The 25,795-nt window shown below is 36.7% G+C and overlaps 1 protein-coding gene across 1 annotated transcript; it reads left to right on the plus strand.

The window, feature by feature from the left end:
* The first annotated feature begins 217 nt into the window (after window positions 1-217).
* On the plus strand, window positions 218-22,504 carry LOC148021176 (peroxidase P7-like). Its single transcript, XM_087699013.1, has 4 exons — window positions 218-767; window positions 2,146-2,334; window positions 2,755-2,923; window positions 21,905-22,504. Exons 1-4 carry the CDS (start codon window positions 435-437, stop codon window positions 22,309-22,311), a joined length of 1,098 nt encoding a protein of 365 aa, XP_087555139.1. The 5' UTR covers window positions 218-434; the 3' UTR covers window positions 22,312-22,504.
* The last annotated feature ends 3,291 nt before the right edge of the window (window positions 22,505-25,795 follow it).

A 25,795-nucleotide genomic window follows, 5' to 3' on the forward strand; every position in this document is an offset into this window, starting at 1 on the left:
AAGATACAACCTATGCTCAAAAAGCTCTCAACTTTAACGATTATTTCCTCTCGAGTGCTAACTAGCTGGGGGAAATCTTATCTCTCATGCATTTAGAAAAGATTGGTCTCGTCAATGTCGTTGATTGAGAGAGTGTGTGCGCACGCGCATGTGCGTATAAGAGAGAGAGAGAGAGAGTGTGTGTGTGTGTGTGTGTGTGTGTGTGTGTGTGTGTGTGTGTGTGAGAGAGAGAGAGAGAGAGAGAGAGAGAACTGATTGGTATAGTCTCGTATTCAACAACGACGGAGACAAATGTTACGAAAGCAAAAGCCAGGAGAGAGCGAGAGCGAGAGAGAGAGAGAGAGAGAGAGAGGGATGGGATATTGTGGGGGAGGCATGGGTGCAAGTCACTCTTAACTAATAGTGCTAAGGTACTCTCTGGCAAGGAGCCTGGTATGGCGAGGCGAAGCAGCAGCAACTCCTCCTCCTCCTCCTCCTGCTTCTTCGTCTTCTTCTGGGTTATGTTAATTATATGTGGGTGGTGCGATGGAGCACACGATGGGCCGGTGAACTACTTCACGTTCAATGGGAATAGTCGGCATACGAGGTGGTCGGGAGGAGGAGGTGCGGGGGTGGAGATTGCGCGGGGCCTGTCCTACGGCTACTACCGGCAGTCCTGCCCCGAGGCCTCCCGCATTGTGACGCAGGCAGTCAAGCAGAACTTGCGCCGCAACCCCAGCGATGCTGCAGGCATCATTCGTCTCTTCTTCCACGACTGCTTTGTGCAGGTCCTCTCTCTCTCTCTCTCTCCCCACACACAATGTCATGGAGCAGGTCCCCCCCCCCCCCATGACAGTTCCAATCTCTCTCTCTCTCTCTCTCTCTCTCTCTCCCCACACAATGCCATGGAGCAGGCCCCTCCCCCCATGACAGTTCCAAACTCGCACACCAAGTTTTAGATAAATTCTCTCTCTCTCTCTCTCTCTCTCTCTCTCTCTCTCTCTCCACACAATGCCATGGAGCAGCCCCCTCCCCCCATGACAGTTCCAAACTCGCACACCAAGTTTTAGATAAATTCCCACTGTAATTCTCCATTGTAAATTACAACATCTGAGCTTTTGCAAGGGAGGGGCCCTATACCTAGCTAGATGCGGTCGAGCCCAAGGGGTTGCCAACCTTGAGTGGGGGCCAACAACCCCCTCTTCCCAACCCCCGACCCCCCCACCGCACATAACTAGCTATGTTATACCTCCCAAGCAAAAGCTCACAATGTTGAATACTATAAGCAAAAACAAGGGAAAAGAACCTCTTTTTTCATATGGGAAAATGTCAAAGACTTCTTGTGTTGGATTCTGGCACATCATAAGAAGTTTAAGACAAATTCTCACATTGTGAATTATAACATCATTGTGAACTTCTGCAAGGGATGGTCCGTGTACCTAACTAGGTGCTATTGGGGGCAAGGTTCCCCCTATCTTCAGTCACCTAGCTAGGTATGTGGTGCCTCATAAAGGAAAAGCTTATGGTGCTAAACAACATAGGGAAAAACAAGGGAAGAGAGCCCCTTCCTTTCTAGCAAAACCTTCTTGACTATGTCTCATAAGCACCTTTGAATTGTTCCTACCACTTTAGAGCTAGTCTCCTCTTTATGCATATGTAAATATATTTAAAATGTATGTATGCCTACACATACATACATATATGGCCATAAAGTTTATATATTTATGTATAAGTATATGTCTATAACATACACATGTATAGATACATAGCACACATACACATAGATATTTGTATATATAACACTCATATTTTCAAACACAAAGGCATAAGGCATATATGTGTGCAAATATGCATAGAAATACTTGTACACCTGTATGTGCATGTATCTCTATACATATACAAATACATACCTACTTATCTATCAATTTATATAATGAAAATATAAAAAAGTAAATTATTTTGCTTCTTTCTTTATTTGTAAACACTAATACATACAAGCCATTATGTGCTATTAATCACATCCCGACCACCTACATTGTTATTAACTTACCGATTCAAAATTTGCCAATAAACATTTATTAAACCACTATACTAATCGTGCACCCATTCAAAGCATTGTACCAATGTTCTATTATGCTACTCATGTTGTTTCTCTCTCACTTGCAGGGTTGCGATGCCTCCTTGCTTTTAGAGGAGCCTTTCAGCGAGCTCTCAATCCCCCCTAATATCCACTCTCTTAGGGCTTCCTCCCTTAGGATCTTGAATGACATCAAGGAACGCCTTGAATTGGTATGTCCACAAGTGGTATCATGCGCAGATACTCTTGCATTGGCAACAAGGGAGGCTATTTACTTTGTGAGTGATTATTTGGGAACCTTTCAACTATATGGTAAATCATTTGCTTGGGCTTTTCCCCATGCTAATTATCAAGAATATCTAATGAATATTTGTCCAATTCATGTCTTAACTAACAACAATTAGCTTTCTCACAATAATAATCTAAAGGAAGGTTATGTAAACTTTACAAAACACATAAGAATTTACTTTGGGAAACCTTTGGACTATAATACTTGTTAACTTATTTGATGATTATGATTAATTCAAAAGAGAATTTGAGCTTGTACTCCATATGAGTGCATGTGAGTTAACAACTATTTGGCATATTGATCTAAAATACACTGATTATGTAGAATCCTAACTATATTGATATCTATACAAACAAAGAACTTCACAAAAAATATATTTCTTCATTATCTTCTCATAACACAATTTTAGGTTGGAGGTCCTTTTATTTCTATGCCCACTGGTCGTAAAGATAGTCGAATGTCAGCATCAAAGGCGCAAGTTATGGAGGGTTTGCCGAAACCAGTAGATGGATTTCCAGCTCTAAAGAAAAGCTTCCAAACACATGGGCTGAATATCAAAGATTTGGTGGCCTTATCAGGTAATGTGTTGAAACATCAAATTTGTGTAGTTATAATAGAGTAATATCCAAATTTTGTTGGCATTAGCTTATTTCTTGGTTTCTAGGATGCATTGTGTGTTACCTTTCATAATTCCATACATACATGTGTATGCATTGTGTATGTATGCACACATGCATGCATGTGTAAGTGTATGTGCATGTGCACGCACATGTGTGTACTAATTATAACCTCAAGCATATATTCATCCTAGACAAATAAATGCATTCAAATGTGCCCATACTTGCACTTTCACATGCACCCATCCAAATATTATGTACTGTACAAGTTTCCAATTCATCAAAGCTATATGTGCAACAAATGTCCTTCCTTTAGACAAAATCATTTTTGGTTATTAGTAGTATGTCTGAATGAAGGTGAGAAATTTTAGATTCACAAGTTCTTTAAGGCTAGATGGCATTTTTGGTTATTAATAATTAAATACTATTCATATTTTTAAACTTGATTTTCTTGTATGACTACTTCAAGATTTTGACTTGATGTTTCTCTTTCTCATAATTTGTGAGAACACTTTTTTCTCTTCACTCCCTCCTCGAGGGGGTCACTCATAAATATACATGTGTATTACATGGGTTCCACATAAGGGATTTTTCAAATACTATTTTTACACATTTCTTTACATATAGAAGGGTACCATATAATGGGGTTGTTCACAAATTCAATATGTGTTTTACTCAAGGAAAATTAACAGATAATGGTATTTATAAATAGACCTTGAATGCATGTGATATAGAGGATATGCATGTAATGAACCCTTTGAGATTCCCTCTTATAGGGAAAGGTCAAGTTTAGTCTCTTTAAAAATGAGAGAGAGAGAGAGAGAGAGAGAGAGAGAGAGAGAGTCTTTATGCATATTATAGATTATTTTAGTGGTTAAAGTTTTAGAATTAAGGGATTAGATAACCAAGAAGGAGGAGAGGCAAAGATGATAAAGTCGACATTATAATACTAGGAGTGGCAACACCTAGTGTACTAGAAAGGATGGCTAGGAGAGAAGTTTCGAGAGAAAAGTAGACATGGCAAAGGAAGACTCTGGGTGTCTAACATGGCTTGATGTGCATTCATTTTCATTAAATGGGACACGTGATAGGCCCAAGCACATGCAACTGAGCCAAGGAAAAAGGCAGCCCGCAGATAAGAGATGCATGAAGATGCTAGTGCTCAAGCTCGCAAGTACAGGGTGGTACTACATCAGCATGCACAAGATATGGCTGAGGTCGAAAAAGCCTTGAGGAAAGATCAAGAAATGCACAACAATGCATGTAGAGCTAAGGCAGCAGAAGGAGCAAGAGTCCATAAGGCACTTGTTGCACTCTCACGTGATAGAATGCGAGATAGTTATGCTACCCTACTTGCGACCGGTGTCTACCTTTCGTTCATGGGTAGGCCATCAATGGAGGATGAGTTTCTCAAATGGTTTGACATCACATATCAAGGAAAAGCTCATGTTAGTTAGTACAAGTTTATTGGTAGGAGCTTTTATCTATCACTAGTAGGCTCGAGCTAAGAGAGATTCGCTCCTTGCATCAGTAGTTGGTTACTAAGGAAACTTGGTATATGCCCTCCCCTAGTCTTCATCCTTGGTATATGCCGTCCCCTGGTCTTCATCCTTCTCACTAGAAGGGGTCCTCATCCATGAGTTCCTAGTATGGAATGAGTTTTCTGATATTCCTCCTTGGATGGTGGATGAAACACATGCCATCATAGCGATGCTAGGAAAAGTCATGTATGTGTGCCAACATCAGCTACTCCATGGGGTCTCATTAAATCTACAAGTCGTGCATGCATATTATGAGATAGACAAAAAGAGCTGCTTGAGTTTGTGCAGTTACATGATCTGTTAGGTATGGAAGTTCTACTTTCAATTAAACTTTCTACTTTTCTTGACGTGTGTTACCATTGCAAAGGAAATGGTTGTTTTGCCAGGAACTGCCCCGTCAAGAATGCCAAGGCTGCAACTAAATAGGCACAAGATCTCGGCAAAGAAAAGGAGAAGGAACCTCCAGTAGCACAACATGGAAGATAGCCACCCCACTGCCATTGGTGGACAATCACAAACTGCAAGAACTAAAAGCAAGGAAAGGAAGGAAGGTGCGATAGGCAAACCTTTCTCATCGACATGCAAGCCAAAGATCAGTAGGTTAATGGAGCAAATAAGAAGAACCTTCATCCTAAAATGCAAGAAAATAAGGGCACCCCTAAGAAAAGTGGAGGCAAGCCTTTGTTTAAGCACTTAGCCAGAAACATTATTTTTGATCAAAATTATTATGCTCCCATCAAAGACCAAGAAATATCAGGCAACTCCATTGTATTGAGAGATTAGCCCTCACTGAGAAGATTAAAATTTTCTCCTAGATTATTTGGGGATTGTCTTCGGACATTTGGAAGAAAATTGTCTTTGGGGTTGTGAGAAGACTAAAGCCAAGCTTCATAGCTTTGCAAGAAATTAAGCTCAATGAGGCATCAATATCCCTTAGTTTCTGACCTTTTTTTACACACAATGCCAAGGCCATGGAGGAATGATGATGCTCATTATAGACTCTTTTAAACCTCAAATTGTGCTCTGTGTAGGGGATGGGAGCTATATATGTGCTAGAGCTAAAATAAGCAATGAAGAATTTCTTGTCTATTTGGTTTATGCTCACAATTGCTCTGATGTAAGAGCAAAGCAAGGGGTGTTCCTTAAGCAACAGCTCCAAGGCAAGAATGTACTCCTGGGGGGGATTGGAATATGATAAATATTAGATTGATAGGACTCACGGTGGAGGTCAAATGATTGCTGAATAAAAGAATCCTGGCAAGCCTTTGCTATGATATGTGAGATCAAGGATTTGGCTCTGGTTGGGGCTCTAGTTGCTAATGGGGAGGAAATGTAGAAGATAACTTGGCACAATAGACATTCTAGGCTAACTTGGAGGGGGTGTAGGCTTGATAGGTTATATGCATTGAATGGAGTGTGGTGGATTAATGGAAAATTTAGATACATGGTGATGGATGACTGTGTAGCTTTAGATCATATGCAAATCCTAGTAATTCTTAGACTCATTATCTTGAGTGGTAGCAATCAAGGACCACCACCCTTTCAACTCAACACTTCCTTCTTGGAAGAGAAATCATTTATGGCTAAAATACAATAGGAATGGGTAAGGGCTAGAGATCCCAATGTCACGCCTGATTATAGATGGAAAAAATGTGAGCAAGCACTCATAAACATGATAAAGCTACATGGCAAAAGGAAAGAAACTCTCAGGAGAGGGAGAATCTAGAAAGGCCTATGTATTCAAGGGGAGTCCTCCTAATGGTAATGAGGAGCACCCATGACAATGTGGTTATACAAAAGCTTGTCAGAGATGTGGAAGTCTCCTTAAAATTAATGGAAGATGAGGTAGTTCAGATAGCCGAGATGCAAATGAAAGGGCAGTGGGAGCTTCTTGGGGATGATCCTAATGCGTTCTACTTGGCTAAATTGAAGGCCAATCAAAAAAAGAGACCATCACTAGAGTAGTCAAACAACAAAAGGAGTGCTATTTTAGGATCAAGAATCAAAAGCCTAATCTTTCAAGGAACATTTGGCATCCATAGTGGGTACACCTCCAACGAGAATCCCTAATTATGAGCAATGAGAGTAGATTCCTTTTTGAGAGAATATGTGACTTTAGTACTTGTGGAACAAGCACTTTTGCAAGACATACCGTTTACTTTGAAGGAAGTCAAACAAGTGGTCTTCTCCATGAAAACAGGTAAAGCCCTAGGTGTAGATGGTGTGCTGTCGGCATAAGTCTTCCAAAAACTATGGCTGGTACACGATGCAAATTTAGTGGATTTGATGAACTTCATCAGAGCATCTAGAATTATGCCATCATATGTAAATCAAGGGCTAGTCAAACTTGTCCCCAAAGCACAAGACAAGATGCAACTCTCCAACCAGAGGCCCGACGTCGTGATGTTATGAGGACACAGTGTGAAAAAGTATGGAATGCATCATCATCCGACTTCTTGAGTCAATGTGATCTGAGCCATTAGTACTAGTGTGAGTTGCATGGATTATTCAAAAATACTAGATTTTTGGATATTTTTAGCATATTTTTTATATTATTTATTGTAAAAATCTGAAAAAGTTAGAAAAAGCTTCTAGATTAGGATGACATGCAAAAAAGCTAGTTGCTTTTTCAGCCAATTAGGGGATTTTCACAAGAAGGACAGATTGACGAAATCGCACACGTCGCAATCCCTGTAAACAGGCTAAAAACTGCAGATTGAACTGAAAGAAGAAGAAGGAGTGATCAGGGAGATCCATGATCAGGTGTTATGGGGTTTTACCCCCCTTTCGGAGCCAACGGAGCCATCAGATTTGGGTTCCGAGCAGCAGAGAAGAAGCTGTAATTTTGATGCACGTTTTGTCCTATGAAGGAGCTCCAGGAGAACTAATGCCTGGAGATTTCTTCTGGGTAGTACAAAGATTCCAGGTTCTTTCAATACATATTGATTCAATTCATTGTGCTTTGTCTTTGTCGTGTTTACCACTTGGGTATTCTGTATCTTCTCTTCCATCTCCTATCTCTACTTCCTTCTACTTCTGATCCCCGGTGGATTCGACCTTTCGACAAAAACCCCTCCGACACCGTCACCATTCTCAATTTCAGTTAATAAGGTGCTTGTTAAGGCATTGGCTCTAAGAGTTAAATTTCCATTTGCAAGCTAATACATTCTAAGCAATATGGTTTTTTATATGGATGGAAGATCCATGATGCGGTGCTAAACCTGATAATGTCAACAAATCATGCTATGAGTCTATCAGTGCTAAACTTGATAATGTCAACAGATCATGTTATGAGTCTGTAGAAAGACTTTGTCCTAATCAATATGGATTGGGACAAAGTGTATGACATGATGAACTCGACTTTTATCTCAACACTGCTAGTTGCCATGAGGTTTGGTCCAATGTTTATTACTATGGTAACCACTTTGTTTAAGGAAGCAACTACAGCTATGAGCATGAAAGGAACCAAAGCCTTAGATCCTGCAGCTGGGGTTCAAGCTTATCAAGCTTGGCCAGCTTGTTGGATACTTGGGAGTGCTAATAGGGGTGGGTGCTACTCTAAACCAAATGTTCAAGTGGTTCATTGACAAATTTCAAGTGAAAGTACAAAGCAAATTGGAAGCCCCTTTCTCATTTGCAAGCAAGTTGACTATCATCAAGAGCATCCTTTCATCGGCCACTATTTATGTGAGCTCTATTCTACCCTTTTCGTAAAATTCGTGGAATCATATCAAGAAGATACTAATAGGTTTTCTTTGGTCTAAGGGAGATAGAGAGGGCATGCCTCTTATTGGGTGGGACATTTTAACTGAAGGAAGAGGGGATTAACAAGCTTGGGCCCACTAGGCTTTAAGGCTCAAAGTCTTACTCTCGCACTACTTGGAAGGTTAGATGGATCTCATCCTTGGATGCTATTTATTATGCACTAGATTGCAAATGTTAAGATCAATGGGAAGAGGTGGGACGATATTCACTGGCAAGATGTCTTGGCTTACTCGTATCTCTCTATTAAAATACATGTTTCTAAGGTAGCTTAAGGTGGCTAGGCAGCGGTAGAAGATCATGGTCAATACTGGCTGGAAGATGAGGGGTGCTAGAAAGGGAGACTCTTTGTTGAATAGGAATATCTAGATGTTTACATTGGCTTATGAGTTGCCATTTGTGCTAGTCCACAGGAACTCTAAACTATTTAGAGCATTGCACTGCAAAGGACAAAGGACATGGGAGGATGCCTAGGACTCACAAAGAAATGGCTTGTTATAGCCACATGACTTGTCTAAGAAATCCAGCCTAAATGAGAAGGAAGTTTGACTAGCTACAAATTGTTTTGTTCATGTAGAGATGACTAGCCGACCTCTGTTGTTAAAAGGGTTGATTTTGTGCTATATGATCTAGAAATTCCGTCTTGGAAAGCCTTGGCACACTGTATACAAATGAGGGATGGTAAGAATCCTTCACCTGCCATTTTTTTGATCATGTAACATAAATGGATGAAGGAATGTCCCTTGGCAAAGATATTGACTTGGAAGAGGAGAGTCTACAATGTCTGGAAAGCATCTCTCTTTTAGATTCAACGTGATGAGATGGAGAATTCTGATAAATAAGTTACCTCTTTACACTAGACTCACAAAGAAGATTAGGGTCTCTCCATTGTGCCCATTACGTGGCCAAGTAGAGGAGATAGAAAAGCATGTATTTTGGGATCGTACGCACATGAGACCGATATGGCTGATTCTCAAGAAATGGTTAAATGGAGCCAATTTGAGAAGTGAATTTGGGATGTCAAATGTCTTCTTTGCATACCATTCAAACTTTGATGACAAGACTTGGAACCTAATTAGCCTAATCTCAGGAGTGGCCTTGAAGTTTCTATGGCTTAAGATTTACAACATGGTGTTTAGATGGAATGAGAAAGAACTGTCTGATAGCAATCGGGAATAGCTCAAAGTAGAAATTTTGTCCATCCTTGGAGTATGTAAGAAGAAGCAGTCTTGGATATTCAAACTCTTTTGGAAGAAGTTGAGTATTATGGCATAATGCCAGTTGCATCACCAATGATGTTGTAATTACTTTATCTTTTTTGAAATATAAACAAGGGTGCATTAAAAAGACGATTAAGAAAAATATTTTGTGACTTGAATGGATGTAATCTTGCCTATTCAAAAGAAACTCAAGGAATGATGGAATCCAATGATCTTTTCTCTCCCTCCTATTTCAATTATCTTGTCATTCTACTCTTCCATACATCGTAATCATGCATGTATCACTAGCTTAGTATCGACCATAACTTGCAATTGTTTTTAAAATATATGAAGCTCAAAAGTCATGTTTAATCCCCATTTTTGGTGACCAACAAATCCAATCCACACTCATAGTGATACTCATACCACAAATCACCCCCACCCCCAAAACCCAAAACCAAGGTTCACATCTCATAATGGGGAGATGGTGGAACAAGGTAGTTCACATGGAGAAGTGAGGATAGATAGGTAGAATATGATGATGACTAGATGTACTTTGTAACTAATAATGATGTCCCTTGAAGGGAAGATTATATGGGTTTCAATGACTAATTATGGTGATGAGATTATGTGGTATGTAATTTTGGATGGTGAGGACATTGTGAATGGTGGAATTAGGGATGGTGGTGAAAGGCTAAGATCTAAAATAAAGTTGGTTATAAGAGGAAGAGTATGTAAGTTAAGTGTTAAAATGGTTTTCTTCAAGTACATGATTGGTAATGCAACTAAAGTAAGTGTTGATACATTTATAGTTAAGATAGTAGAATTGCATTTTTCAAAGCATTTTGTTCAATATGGTAGGGAATTTATCTACTCAATATGATTGGGAAGAATGTGTTCATGCCAAATCCAGGATCTTGATGAAAGTATTAAAAGCTATTGGGAAAGTTCCCTCCTCATCATCACTACTAATTATTTTGGGATTATTGCCATGAAGGAATGGTGTAATTTAAGTTTCAACTACTCAAGGTGTCAGGCATTGCACATAACGCCTTGAATAGTTGAAACTTAAAGTGTGCCACCACTTCATGACACAAATTTGTGATAAGTCAAATCATCATGATTGTAAGAAAATACTTTTTAGGAATATTTTCATGTAGATGCTAAAGAAATTGAGTAGAGGAAGTGAAATAATAATAAGAAGTGTGCAAGATTCACAAAATTATAAATGAGACAAATGATGATCAATGTCAAATACAAGAATTTTAGTCCTCAAGTTTGTAGACAATTGTGAATTATGCTTGGATCTATAATATGAAACATATTATTTTCTAAATAGCTAGAACATTTTCTTTGGTCTCATAATAGGCCTATCCACTCATATGTATTAAGATTGTTCTATAGGCAAGGTAGGAAGTAGCACCCTAATTGGGTCTACATTAGAAATAAGTTTAGAGCCAATCCTTTACTCAATGCATTGAAGAAGACAAATAATGAGAAAATCCATAAAATGATAATGATGATGATGATGATGATGATGATGTTTCCTATGATGATGAATGTTTGAGATTTTGGGCACATCATGGACTTAGAGTTGTGGGACAAAATTTAATGTTACTATATTTTAGGTATGAGATCATGTGACTTTATAGAAGGGCGAAATGATTTGGCTACCAAAAATGCACACCAAGTTGGTGGAAAATCATTAAAGAAGTGTGGATATTTTTATTAGAAGACATTACTATCCAAATTGAACTATCACTTGCTAACGTTCCTTCTTATATAACAATGTAGACTAGCTTCTTGAAAGAATATTGAACATGCTAGATCAATCCAATACTTGCAATAGTAGTTTTAAGAGAGATCTAGATTTTACTAGTTGAATCATCATAATGTGTTTTCATATGCTTACATTGCAATGATATATAATCCATTACATCCATTTTCTCTTATATATAGAGGTTGGGAAATGCTAGAGTATAGCTCATGGGAATCATTGGATATAGTGGCAAATCATAACTCCAAGGAAAGGTGAAATTGAAGTTAAGGGCTAAACCAACTCTACATCAGAATTGTTGGTAAAGAAGAAAGATAACACCATTCAGATGTATATTGACTACTACGATCTAAACAAGATCACGATCAAGAATAGGTATCCCATGCCAAGATTGAATGACTTGTTGGATGAGTTGAAGGGAGCCAAGTACTTTACAAAGATAAACTTGAGGTTGGGCTATCACCAAATTAAAATGAGAGCTAAGTACTTCACAAAGACTTGGTTGGGTTATCACCAAAGATAGACTTGAGATCAGGCTATCATCAAATTAGAATGAGAGAGGGCAATGAGATCAAGACAACTTTTAGTACTACTAACTAAGGCCTCTACCATCTCCTTGCTATGTCATTTGGATTAATCAGTGCTTGAACAAGGCTTGTATCCTTTCATTTTCAAGTTTGAGTTTTTTTTCTTCAATGGCATCCTCATTTACAATGTCATTGAAGGACCATCTCATGCATATAAGAAGGGTATTTGAAATATCAAAGAGCATCATTGTTTCCTAAGGAGAGCAAGTGCTTAGTTATGCAAGTGGAGATGGTATATTCTGGGCAAATTGTTAATAGAGAGGGCATTAAGGCTTATCCAAAGAAATTCCAATGTGTGAAAGAGTGGCCTATGCCAACAAATACCACGTAACTTTTGGTTTCCTTGGGTTCTCATCATTCTATTAAAAGTTTATTAGGCATTATGTAATGATCACACTAGCTCTGAAGAACGATAGAGTGAAGAAAGAGGCTTTCTTTTGGGGGATGCCATGGCTAATTAGAGCTTCAATGAACTAAAGAAGTTACTCACTTGAGCACCTATCTCAGTTTGCCCTAACTTTTTGAAATAATTCACCATTCAACACAATGCTAGTGGAAGAGGCATAGGTGTTGTTCTACTTCAAGACCATGTAGCTATTGTATTTGAGAGGCATAAGATAAATGAGAAGGAGATGAAAACAAATGTTTATGACCAAGAGATGTTGCCTGTTATTTATATAATAAAGGAATGGCACTGTTACCTTTATGGGATTTGGTTTAGAGTCAACAATGATCATTGGGTCCTTAAGTACTTCCTCTCCAAATCAAATCTCACTTCAAAGGAAAGAAGATAGGTGGTGAAACTTCAAAACTACAACTTTAATATCTCTTATACCTTGGGGCAAGGTTTCTTGATTTATGGAGCTTCATAGTGAAAGATCAAGGAGCTTCAAGAAGCCTATCTCTTAGATGAGGAATTTAACCATATATTTAAAATTTACAACATGGATTCATGGAGGAAAACTCTTATTGTTGGCTTAAGAGAATAGGCTTATGGCTTCATGGGAAGATTTCTATACCTTGTATCTTAGACTTTAAGAAAAAGATCATTGAAGAGATGCATTCTTCACACGTGGTTGGTCATGTAGGTGTATATTTAAGATCTATGATAAAATATCAAATATCTTCTTTTGGAAGGTACTTTGGCAAGATGTCAAGCATTATGTTTTAAGATGTCTTTCATGTCTATAGAATAAAGACATCACCCAAAATCCTGGAGGTTTGCTACAGTCATTGTAATACCATATTAGGGAATTTGGGAATCTACCAAGTTCCACTTTCAAATAAGGAGTAAAGATTTGACCAAGTGGCTAAATCTTAACCCCATATTTGAGAGTGGGACTTGGGGGGATTGCTTATATAGTATCTAGGGAAAATTTCACCTTCAAGTAAGGGGATAAGATTTGACCATGTGTCCAAATATTAATCACATTAGGAATTCCCAAACTTTATGAAAATTCCCAAATTCTTGAATATGTGGTTTTGTCTATTTTTAAGGGTCAATGGACACACATAACTATGGAGTTCATTATGGGCCGACCTACTACCAAGAGGGGATGGAATAATATCTATATTTTGGTGGATAGAATCACCAAGGTAGCATGCTTTATTCCCACAAAGACACAAGTTATGACCTCTCAATGGGCAAATCACTTTATGAAGCATTCGTTCAAATTACATGGATTACCTTACGACATCGTACATGGTAGGGACACGGAATTTATGAGCAAATTTCAATGATTTTTTAGCTCTATGGGTACAAAGTTATCTCTATCCACGATCTATTATCCTCAAATTGATGGTTAATTGGAGATAATGAATAAGTCTCTTGAGACCTACTTGAGGCATAATTGTCATGATGTGCAACATGTTTGGCACTCTTGGCTCCACTTGGCTCAGTTTTCCTATAAAAATACAACTCATTCTACTGTTGGAGTTTCTTCCTTGAACACAATGTATGGATACAAGGTGTCCCTTTTAACTATCATATAGAATGACAAGATACACCCTCAAGGCAAGGAGGAGTTGGAAGGAATATAAACCCTACTTCAACAATATAAAGTTAATCTCAAGAACCTGCAAGACTAAATGAAGTTAGATGTTGATGAAAAGTGAAGGCCCATGGAATTCCAAGATGGAGAATTAGTGTTGCTCAAGGTGCCAAAGTCAAGCTATGCAACTCTCAAAGATGGTTCCATCAATAAACTTGCACATGGGTACTATGGCTCTTACAAAGTCATCAAGCACATGGGACGCACTTGGCCTACCACTTGGAAATTCCTTATTTTACAAGGATTCATAATATTTTCCATGTTAAGCTAAAACCCTTCATTGATTTCCAAGTTGAGTTCTTGGAAGAGTCACTGTCAATAGATGAATAGAGTTTGATCTAGTATATACCAAAGGGTATCATAGAGAAGCAAAAAGAGAAGCTAAGATCTTACTACATTTGGGAATACTTGATCAAGTAGAAAAGTTTATCACTCAAAGAAGGAGCTTAATTTGGAGGATTTTTCCTCTCTCAAGAATGCTATTTTGGCTTAATAATGAGTTTAATATGGGCTACGTTTTAATGAAGACAACATATAAACAATTCTTTCTTTTATACCAATTCAAAATTTAAACTAAATGAAGATGAATAAAACTTACACAACTTAAAAGTACTTGAAGTAAGCTTTCTTTGGAGCTATAGCACTCCTCATTTAGATCAATATATCTAAAGAAGCATCAAATTTTATATCATAGGGTTTACAGTAGATAGCACATTGTCTACTTATTGGAAAATCAAAATTTTAAAGATTGTGGGACCAAGCTCTAAGGTTGACCCATGGATGTACATATACTATTCTTGATCTTCAACTCCAAATCAAACCATTATTTTGAGAATTCTTGAATATCATTTGACTCTTTGTAATGCCAACACAAAGTGCCATGTTCATCTCTATTACTTGGAGCACTTTTGTATTAATTTCTTTAGTTTATTTTTTAGGACAAAAACATTTGGATGGAGATGGATTGTAATAAAGGAAAAAGTAAACAATTATATTTGATAATAATTAATATATTCATTGAGCCATGATGGCCTTATACATGTGTATCACATGGACTCAATGTAAGGGATTTTCCAAATATTCTTTTTACAATTTCTTTACATACATAAGGATGCCATACAAAGGGATGTTTTATAGATTGAATAGAAAGGGAATTTGTTTTATTTGAGGAAAATTCATAACTAAGGGCATTTATAAATAGATCTTGAACGCACGTGATATATTAGGTATGTATATAGTGAACCCCTTAGAGTTTATGGATGAAGCTACAAGGGGATTCTCTCTTTTAACTAAAGAAAAGGAGTGGTTAGTCCTTCTATTTTCAAAAATCAAGGAAGATTTGCTAACATCCCTAAATTTCAAGCTACACTTTCATGAAATTATCTTTCTCTAAATAGTATTGATTTGTGGCCAAATTTAGAAATTTGCCATCATCTACTAAAGAATTTTGGAATTCTAAAGCTCGTGGATCTTGAAAAATGTTTCATCACCCAATATTTGTCAATAAATTAAGATGTTCTGTTTTAAGCTCCTAGAAAACTACCTCCTTTTCCACACATAATTTGCTTCCTTTGAGAATTATAATGGTAAATATGCATATTAGGGGTAAACCAGGTGGTTGGAAACACCTAGATTAGCATGCTCCTTCACATAAGGGGTTTGAGGAGAATGTCTTTCACCTCTTTTGGGCTTGCACAAGTCTATTATGAATCTATGGAAGAAAATCCAAGAGTAGTTGGCTCGTGTGCAGGTTCATGATTTAGTAACTTGGAAAATGGCACTAGTTGGCTAAAAAGGGGAGCATGTTTTCAATTGTGCTTGATGCCTATTAGGCCACCATAATTGTTTCTCTCTATAAAATTTGGTAAGAAATACATATATATGTGTTTTTCTTGAAACCATATATCATATCTAATGGAAAATTTGTTCTTTGACACAAGTTAGTCTAATAATGATTAAGGCCAAAGAGCCAAATTGGAAAATAGTTGTAGTTAAGTTCAAAGTTCAATTTGAGCATGATTTCTTTTTGTAAGCCTCTATATATCTTAACATAATACAAACTTTTCAAAACATACAAGGGGTACTTCATGCAAGTTGATGGGATTAGTAAATGGGATAAAATTTCATCGATGAGGTTATAAGGTACAACACAAATATACATATTCTAGAATCATAGGTGGTTAATTGCATTCAAGTAGCTCATAAACCATTTCTATTGACTTTGTGATTGAGATGTGGAGTTTTTTTTCTAGAAACCCATACATGTGTTTCAACTTATGGGTACACCACATATCAAGATTTGTATAGGTGGTTTTATGACATTCAAATATATCAAAGACCGTCTAGTTAAGGTTTGGAGCTAGTTTTTGAGAAACTCATAAATGTGTTGCTTATCTGTAGCAATAAATTCTTCCTTTCTGTAGTGGTATGAATTACAAAGAACCTTTGAGCTCTAAAAATTTCTTATTTTTCATATTAACCACTTAATAGGTTTTGGTAAGCAACTTCCTATTAGAATATATTTAGAGGCTCAATTTAAGATGTACATTTAAAGCAATATAGCCACACTTGATTACAACTTAACATATTGAAATGGCATCTATGTTATTCAAAGAATGAGTGATCAAAAGCGAATATTAGGATCTCATGTCCTAAGGTGGAAGAGGCTCCAAAATAGGATAAAATATGGAGCTTGAACATCTATTAAGCTATGATGGATAATGGTTATCTAGGATGAATCAAGCACATGCCACTAAGCTAAACAAAGTAGTAGCATGAACTATAACCACAAGATGAGAATAAGAATTTGGGAGCCAACATCATTTATTATGTGCTGCATGATACATGCAAGATTACAACTATGTAGGTCCAAGAAGGTGTCTTTACATCATTTCCATCTCCTAGCACTTCATGGCCGTTTAATGCCTTCATCTTTTCTATCTACTTTGACCAATGATTGACTACATGTGACAAAAGCTAATATGTTGATTTTGTGGCATAATTGATAATCTTGCATCTCATTTATATATTCGAATAGACCTTGCAACATTTGACTATGCTTCTATGCATTTTACCATGTTAATGATTTTAATTCTTACCCCATACTATTTAAGAGAAGTGTGGATAGTGAGGATGGGATGCCAACAAGTTGAAAATAGACAAGAGAGGAGAGAGGTGAAGAAATCAAGAGCACATACACAAAACAATGGAGACTTGAGCACACAGAAAGATATGATTGAAATCTTCTTCTTTTTCCACACAAAAGAACTAAGTCTATAATATGATAAAATACTAATTTGAAAGTGCCACAACTATATATGTACATGAAGTTACTAAGTATGAATCCGCTAAGGAAAGAAAAGGTGGCACAATGCATGTTCCATAACTAAGGATGGACTACATAGGTGTAGTCCAATTGTAGAATCACTAGTATATCCTCATGTTGGTCACCTAACATGCTAGTGAGTAATATCCTGCCACATCACCAAGGTGTGTAGTGTATGCCAACTCATGTAGACCTCAACATCTCAATACTTCCTCTTGAGCTCAACATGAGCTCATGAACTCCAAGGATAGTCCTGAAGCATTGAAGCTTCTTAGCTCCCAAGGCCTTGGTAAAAATGTCAGTAGATTGATCCCCTCTATTGACATAACCAAGTCAAAATTACATGTTAGAACATGCTCATGAATGAAATGGTAATGGACCTCTATATGTTTGACCTATGCATGATTCACTAGGTTCATAGCCAATTGAATGCTACTAAGGTTATCATAGTAGATGATAACCTTCTTTTTCATGTGTCCCCAAATCACCAAGTAGCTTGCATAGCCAAGCTACCTCACATGCTGCAATTGTAACATCTCTCTACTCTATCACTATACTACGCCATGCAACTATCAGCCATTTCTTGCTGCTCCAAGTAATAATAGCACTGCCAAAGGAAAGCATAAAACCACTAGTATACCTCCTCTCTAAAATAATACCAACCCAATCTTCATTTGTGTAACGTTGCAAGTCTAATGGCACGCCTATACCATAGAATAGGACATAATCCAATGTGGACTTGACATAGTGCAATGTGTGCTACACTACATCCAAATGTGGCCTAAATGGAAGCTACATAAGCTGACTTTCCAAACCAATTTTGTAGTTTAGGTTCATCCTAGTGATTATCAAATAGATAAGGCTACCCACAATCTTCTGATACATTGTGATATCCTCAATCAAGTCACCCTCATATGCAGCACTAAGATTAGCATTAACATCCAAGGGCATAAAAATAGGCTTGCAATCAGTCATGCCATACTTCTTTAACATATCTAACACACACTGTCTCTTTGGAAATTATATACCCTCTGAAGTCCTAATTATCTCTATGCCAAGGAAATAAGGCAACATTCCCAAATCCTTCATCTCAAATTCAATCTGAAGGAGAACCTTCACATGGTCAATCTTTGTCTCACTATCACCCACAATTGTCAAATCACCTACATATATAGTAATGACCACAATACCTATATCACTCACATACATAGGGTGAGTGATTATCATGTGCTCTATGAAATCCAATGGTAACAAGGTATTCTACAATCTTGTCATGCCATGCCATGGGTGCTTGCTTCAACCCCATAAAAGGCCTTATAAAGCTTGCATACATAAATTGGATGACTCTCATCCACATAACTAGATGGCTGCTCCACATAAACTTCCTCTTGCAACTCCCCCTCCAAGAAGGCATTCTTAACATGCATTTGATGTATGCTACAATATTTTGATGCAGACACTACTTTAACGGCCCTTACATCGGCCATTTTAGCCACTACAACAAAATTCTCCTTATAATTAGTATCATGAGTCTATGCATACCCTTTGGCAACCAGTCATGCCTTATAGCACTCAATAGATCCATCTACTTAACCTTGTAAGCCCATTCGCAACCAATAGCTTTCTTTCCTTTAGGTAAAAACACCAACTTCCATGTGTCATTCTTCATCCATAGCACAAAACCAATACTCATTACCCATTGCATCCTCAAAACAAGTGGCTTTTCCACATCTTGCACAACCTAAGCCATGTATGCATAGTTATAAGCTACATAGCTATCATATGTTAGTTGTTGCATTGATTTTCTTACTCTACTTGACTTGTGTAGACTTGGATCACTACCAAGTGCTTTATCATTTTCTTGTTTCTTTTGCATACACAATGTGTTTTAATAGAGAGAATCCCAAACCCCTTATCCAAGCTCTTCTCAAGATCCATCTGAATCAACACTAACATGAGAGAAACGTGATCATATATCTATCATAATAGTTGAGTCCCCAACTTTCTCTTTCTTGACATTTGTGATATACTTGGTGGAGTAACTTGTGACCTCAATCAATCACCCCAAGGTCTATCAATAGAACCATAACTAGGAGACTCTTGTAGTCCTCTCAATGTCTATGATTGCTGACTTGTTTTTTGTATAGCCACACTCACATACTCATCAATTCCAACCATATTGTATACATTACTATACTAGCTACTCATTTCATAAAATAATATCCTTGCTAACTCTTAGTTCATGTACAATAGGTTTACAACATATATATCCCTTCTACTCAAGAGAATATCCCACAAATATACATTTTCTTGCTTTGGGATCCAATTTATTGTGTAAATCAATAGGAATATGCACATAGGCAATACATCCAAGTACTTTCAAATGGGATGGATTTGTCTTTCTACCTATAAACTTCTCTTCGGGTACTATACCATGTACAATCGTAATGGGTATCTTGTTCATAATGTATATAGCAATAGCAACTACCTTAGCCTAATAGTAATAATGAGGTAAGTTTCTTTTTGACATCAATGTATGAGCCACCTCTAAATATGCATAATGTATGAGCCACCTCTAAAATTTTTAATTTCTTATAAAAATATTTTTGCTTAGCAACTCCATTTTGTTATGGATTATATCTACATGTATACTATCTCTATATATCAAATTTTTATAAGAAATTAAAAAACTTGTTAGAGAGATATTTTTTCCCTCCATCTTACCTTATGCATTAAATATACGGTCATATCTTCTTTTCAATCAAAGCCTTAAAGCTTTTAAAAAATGAGTGAACGCCTCACTTTTCTCATGCATAAAGTAAAACCATACTTTTCAAATATGATCATCAATGAAGAAAACATAATACTTGTAACCACTTCAAGTTGTAGTCTTTGTAGGACCCCACACATCAAAATGTATCAATTCAAGTGGTTTTTTGCATACATGCTTTACATGTGGAAATGTATGGCTTGCTTGCCGAATTGGCATGCTTCACATACTTTAAGCACCCCATCAACTCTAAATTTAGGAAAATTACCCACAATCTATTCTGACTACATGTCTTTTAGCTAATGCACATTCATATGACCAATTCTCTTATCTCTTTGACTCCCCCTTCCTCAGGATCATCCTCCTTTATTTTGTTGTGTATCATAACTTTGACCATGACCACCACCTTGGCCTTTGCCATGACCTCTACCTTTGCTAGTAAAATAAAATACATGTTCAAACTTGTTCATGATTTGAGAAGAAGAGAAATCCAAGCTAAGGTTTTTCTCCTCAAGTATTAGTATAGAAATCAAGTCTACAAAATCAAGGATATCATTCCTCGTATTCATAGATGACTTAAAGCTCTTGTATTCATCTCCAAGTCCATCTAATCATGCATGCAAAATATCATCATCTTCAACTACCACACTAATAGATCCAAGAGCTTCCATAATACTCTTGATCTTCAAGGCATAATCATTAATGGACAGGTTTTCTCTTTTCACTTGGTTCAACTCTAACTTGAGATGCAACTTTGTAGCCTTTGTGTTTACTTCGAAGAACCTTGCCACATTACTCCATACAATAGTGGGGATATCAAATTTCTACAATTAGATCATCATGCTACATGTGACATTGGCAAAAAACCAATACATGAATTTACTCTATCTCTGCTCCTAATCTTTCCTAACCTTTGCGCAAGAACTTCAAGCGCTACTGTCATGTCTCCTTCAATGTAATTCCAAACACCTTTGCTCTTCAAGAAATTTATCATCCTAAACTTTCATGTAGGATAATTGTTCTCATCAAGCTTCTCACTAACAATCAGGTTGAAGTTCTTAGATATTTTGACAAAGTAAATAACCTTGCAAAAAAAGTGCAATTTGCAAGCAAGATGATACCAAGTGCACCACAACTAAATAAGTAGCCTTATTCATTGATTGCACAATAATAAAAACAATTTCTAATCTATGTATGTATATATATATATATATATATATATCTTCTATCTACAACCTATCAAACACCTAAAACCTTATAGATTCAAAATCTCTAACATGTACACATGTAAACGATCAACATAGATGAAAGTGTAGTATATACAAAATATGTTGTTGGACTACTTTCACGTCTGGAACAGAAGGAAATGACCTCATATGCCAAAAATAACAGCAAAAGCTCTAAAGGGCCAATCAACAATAGATATATTATTCTTCCTGCTCACTAGGTAAGTTCTTAGAAAGAAAAGTCTATACTACACACTTTTTCAATACAAGGGTTTCTTTTGCATCAAGAAAATAAAATCTACCTCAAAATGTATGCAAGGTTGTGTGTATATCATAACTTGAATGCATGTGAAAAGGATAGTTTCAAGAGAGTGACCAACTTGGAGCTTAGGTGCATATCAATATCATCTATATGCAAGTTTTGGTAGTTTTCTAGAATAGCAAGTTTTAGTAGTTATCTAGAATAGACTTAATTTTCATCACATTATTAACTCAATGAAAACTCAAACCTACTATCTAAAAGGTAGTGAACAATTAAACAAAATTCTTTATTAAATTAAAAGGGGGGGAGTGGGGTTAGGGGCAACCAAGGTTGGATTACATAAATAGAATGTTAGTTTGTATGCTCATCAACATGCATCTAGAGTGTCTCTATTTCTTCCAACTTGTGAGCTTCTAACATTGAAAATCTAATTCCAATGTAGGTGCACACACTATTGGCCAAGCTCATTGTGGAACGGTGGACTCCCAAGTTATCTCTCAAGTCCAACATGATATCAATCATGGCTATTTATCAAACATCTCAAAAGTATGCCTACCAATAAGCTCCAAATCAAACAATACCATTCACATGAACTTTCTCTCTAGGGATCGCTTTGATAATAGTTATTTCAAGAATGTTATGGCAAAAAGAGCCTTATTTCACTCAGATGCATCCCTCATGGATAATCAAAAGTCTAGGAGTTTGGTGACATTATATGCACTAAACCAAAAAGCCTTTTTTGCACAATTTAGTATTTCCATGTTCAAAATGAGCCAAATAAGAATTTTGTCTGGAAACGAAGGGGAAATAAGACGCAATTGTAGCATTGCAAATCATGATGTTTTGTGATGGGATTCATTTTTTATCTTTTAGGGTTAGTACTCCAAAAAAAGATCTCCACCAAAGCACCAACTTCTTATATAAATGATTACCATGAAATAGATACCTTGTGTAAGTTATTATCAATGCCAAATAATACTCCATGTAAAGGTTGAGTAGAATTTAATTTATCAATGTCTTATAAATTCCCAAGAAAGTGAGCTATATAGTGTATTTTTCGCCTCTCCTTGCCTTTATTTCAACCACAAAAAACTCATACTAGTAAAAAGACATATTTAGTACATCGTAACTTTGATAGTAAATTGTGTATTTCTTATGTATTTTGCACATAGAATCTACATTTCTATATCACATGTTATAAGTTTTAGAGAAACTTCGAGGGCTAAGAATGCACAATAATACAATATAAATATAAGAGCATATTCCTTGGTGGTGCACCTTAAAAAACGTGAGTGTAGCATGTGTGATTAACAAATTGGTTATTTACTTATCAAACATGGATAAAATTTTGAGATTCCAACTATAGAAGGTGCTTTATTTGAGGTTTTACTTTTGTAATTGGAAAGAAAAGAATAATATGTAAATAATGGGGTTCTTTAAGGCCATGTGAACACATGTGATATGCTTTCTTAAGGTGTACCCTAACGCATCTCCACACTGTCATATGAAATATTCTTACAATGCCACATGATACAAAAGATATCTTCAACAAATAGGTGAATAAATGTTGGCACATTGTCCTAGAGTGCTATGAAGATTTTCTACAAACTTGAATGGAGTCTAACAAAAATGAAACAACACTTTTTTAAGCCATGGAACGATAGGAGAGAATAGGTTCTTTGCTTACAAACATTAGAATTTGGCAAGATCTAAAAGGCAGGATTTCTCTTGTGCATTATAATACATTACTGCGTGGCTTTTTTCCATCAATAAGCTATGTTTTACTTGAAGCCGCATGTACCTATAAGTGTTTTATACACCATTATGTTCTTAGCATAAAGATTTCTCACTTTGAAGGGTTCAAGCCTCAATATCTTGAGATCAAAGGTAAATCTTGTATCACGGACTTGGATTTTGTAGCATGAAAGTTAACATTTCAAGGTTATGTATTTAGTTCATCTTAGTTACCTTGAAGGTACATTCATCTAGTACAACATGACCATTCATAGCAAGATTTTTAACTTAAATTGGGCCATGTGATGTATGATAAGAATTTTACATTGATGGTGCCTAGAATGCCTATGGTATGTCAACCTTAAAAAGAATGTGAATTTGTGTAGATGGGATGAGTGTTGGCTATGGATCACACATGGATGTGGGCAACTAACATTAATAAATGGCAGTATAGAAGGGGGTGCATTTTTTAAATGAGCTTGTATAGGTGAGCTTTGACGCCATGAAATAAAAAAGGTGAGCTTTTGTTTTCACTCTGTGATTTGTGGATGACTGATGCCATGGTCTGGGGGGGTCACTTTATTAGTTTCATCCTCCTTGAGAGAAAAGAATAAAGAAAGAAAGAGAATTGGAAATGAAAAGTAGAGATGAGGCAAAAGCACACCATACTCAACATAGTTATAAATGTACGGATAGACAATTTCCTTAAAAAGTTTAGGCTAACCTTTCAAGGGTTGCCATATCTGATAGTATATGGTATAGTGTATGGAATAACAAAGAAGAATCAAGAATGATATTTACTAACACACATTGATTAATTCATAATATCTACATGGTGCCATGAATGATTTAGAATCATGACAAGGAGAGGAATACCCAAGATTGTGGATTTATAGTTCACTTTCATAGAATCGATGAAAAGGATGATAGAAACATTGGTGATTGGTCTTGCATGGTCAACTAGGTATGTTATCTCTAAGGAAATCAATCCCAAGTTATCTCTATTACAATGCTTCCTGCCTCTATGGGGGCTTTGTAAAGAGAAGAACAAGCTCTCTATCACATCTTCTGCTTCTACTTCTATATCTACTGTTTCTATCTCTAGCTCAGCTTCTATCTCTGGCTCAGCTTCTATCTCTGGCTTTGCTTCTGTCTTTGGCTCTACTATGGCCATGTAACAAGGAGAATAGTATATCCATGCCTCTATCTCACTGTCAGAAGTAATTTTAGAAGTCATTCTTTGTTCAAACACAGGAGGTATTCACCCATCAACAAGGACTTTGCTTCTTTTGGGAGTTGGCTTACAGTGCCCACTACATCAAGGATTGTGCCTCTGTTTTCTTGGGAAAGATCTATTTGATAGCTTCTTCATTCTGCTAATGTACCATCTCTAACTTTGTTGGAGGAGCCTGCTAAGACTTCGATTGAGGTGGATCCATTACCTTTATGTAAATTGTGTTTAAGTCACTTGCATACAAGGGCAACAAGTTATTTTCAAAGCCTATCACGAATAGACTTCACAAAACTACATAGCTCTAAATAGCTTGCAAAGCATGGAAAACAAGATGTTTGTCATTTTGTATGCCCAATTAATTTTGGCCAAGATCCTTGCACTGTGACCAAACTCCCTGTATCCAACAAAAATATCAACTATTATGTCTCTCTCCTTGGTAAAAGTGGATAATAGCCACCTGTACAAAGTATCCCATTAGTTGCCATAAAACCTCACCCATAATCATTAGCTATATTTATTATTTACAACTTTGAATATAAATATCACCTATAAAAGTGTGATGACTACATCAACCGTCATAGATATTGATTTGCCTAATTTGGTGTGCTCATATGACAAGCTTTTTCTTTGCTCCCCTAACATGTTCCCCAAGAATATCCCTTCATTGAGAAAATTGTGACCATGAGAGTCCTCACCTTAACAATAAGAAATGGTTTTAATTCCTATTAGCACATCACTCAATAAAGACATGTGAAACTCAATATAGAAGGACATAGTACAAACATCTTCCTCATTCTCATGTATATATCCATGCTTGACTAGCAAGGTCAAGTTTTTTGTAATGTACAAGCCCTACCTTGTTCACATGCTTGCAAATAATAGGCAAATGGTTTGCAATGATAAATATCACAAACAATCCCTCATCTGCAAAATCTCTAATGACAAATGATGCAATAGCCATTGAGAGAGAAATAGAGAAACAATTCAATGGCAAAGAGTTTGTAGATTCCATCATTTCCATAGCAAGACTAGTAGGAAAGTTGGCCCATACCAACTTGGCTAGAGTTGTACATGCCCTCCCCCCCATGTCATAATACACTATCAATATTCTTAAAAAAGGCATCCACTCTGCACAATGTAATCCACATGAAGCATTCAATCATAGACATAGGAAAATTTATGAAGGTATCAAATCAATTTTAAAATACTCACATGATAGGTTACAACCTCTATATTAGCGATGTGGGATGTGCTTACAACATGTTAAAGCACTAGTACCAATAATGCTCCACTAGTGGTGAGCCTAGTAGTTGGTGTGCAATGGGCTCTACATGCACAATAGGATTCTTGGATACCAAGAAATAC

This window comes from Lygodium microphyllum, chromosome 18 (genome assembly GCF_053477565.2).
Source record: "Lygodium microphyllum isolate KBCC chromosome 18, Lygodium_microphyllum_v1.1.10, whole genome shotgun sequence".
Taxonomy (NCBI): Eukaryota; Viridiplantae; Streptophyta; class Polypodiopsida; order Schizaeales; family Lygodiaceae; genus Lygodium; species Lygodium microphyllum.

Coding starts and splice junctions, on each gene's coding strand:
- LOC148021176 (XM_087699013.1), top strand. CDS start 435: ATGGCGAGGCGAAGCAGCAGCAACTCCTCCTCCTCCTCCTCCTGCTTC. Junction 768..2,145: donor TCCACGACTGCTTTGTGCAG/GTCCTCTCTCTC, acceptor TCTCACTTGCAG/GGTTGCGATGCCTCCTTGCT. Junction 2,335..2,754: donor CAAGGGAGGCTATTTACTTT/GTGAGTGATTAT, acceptor ACACAATTTTAG/GTTGGAGGTCCTTTTATTTC.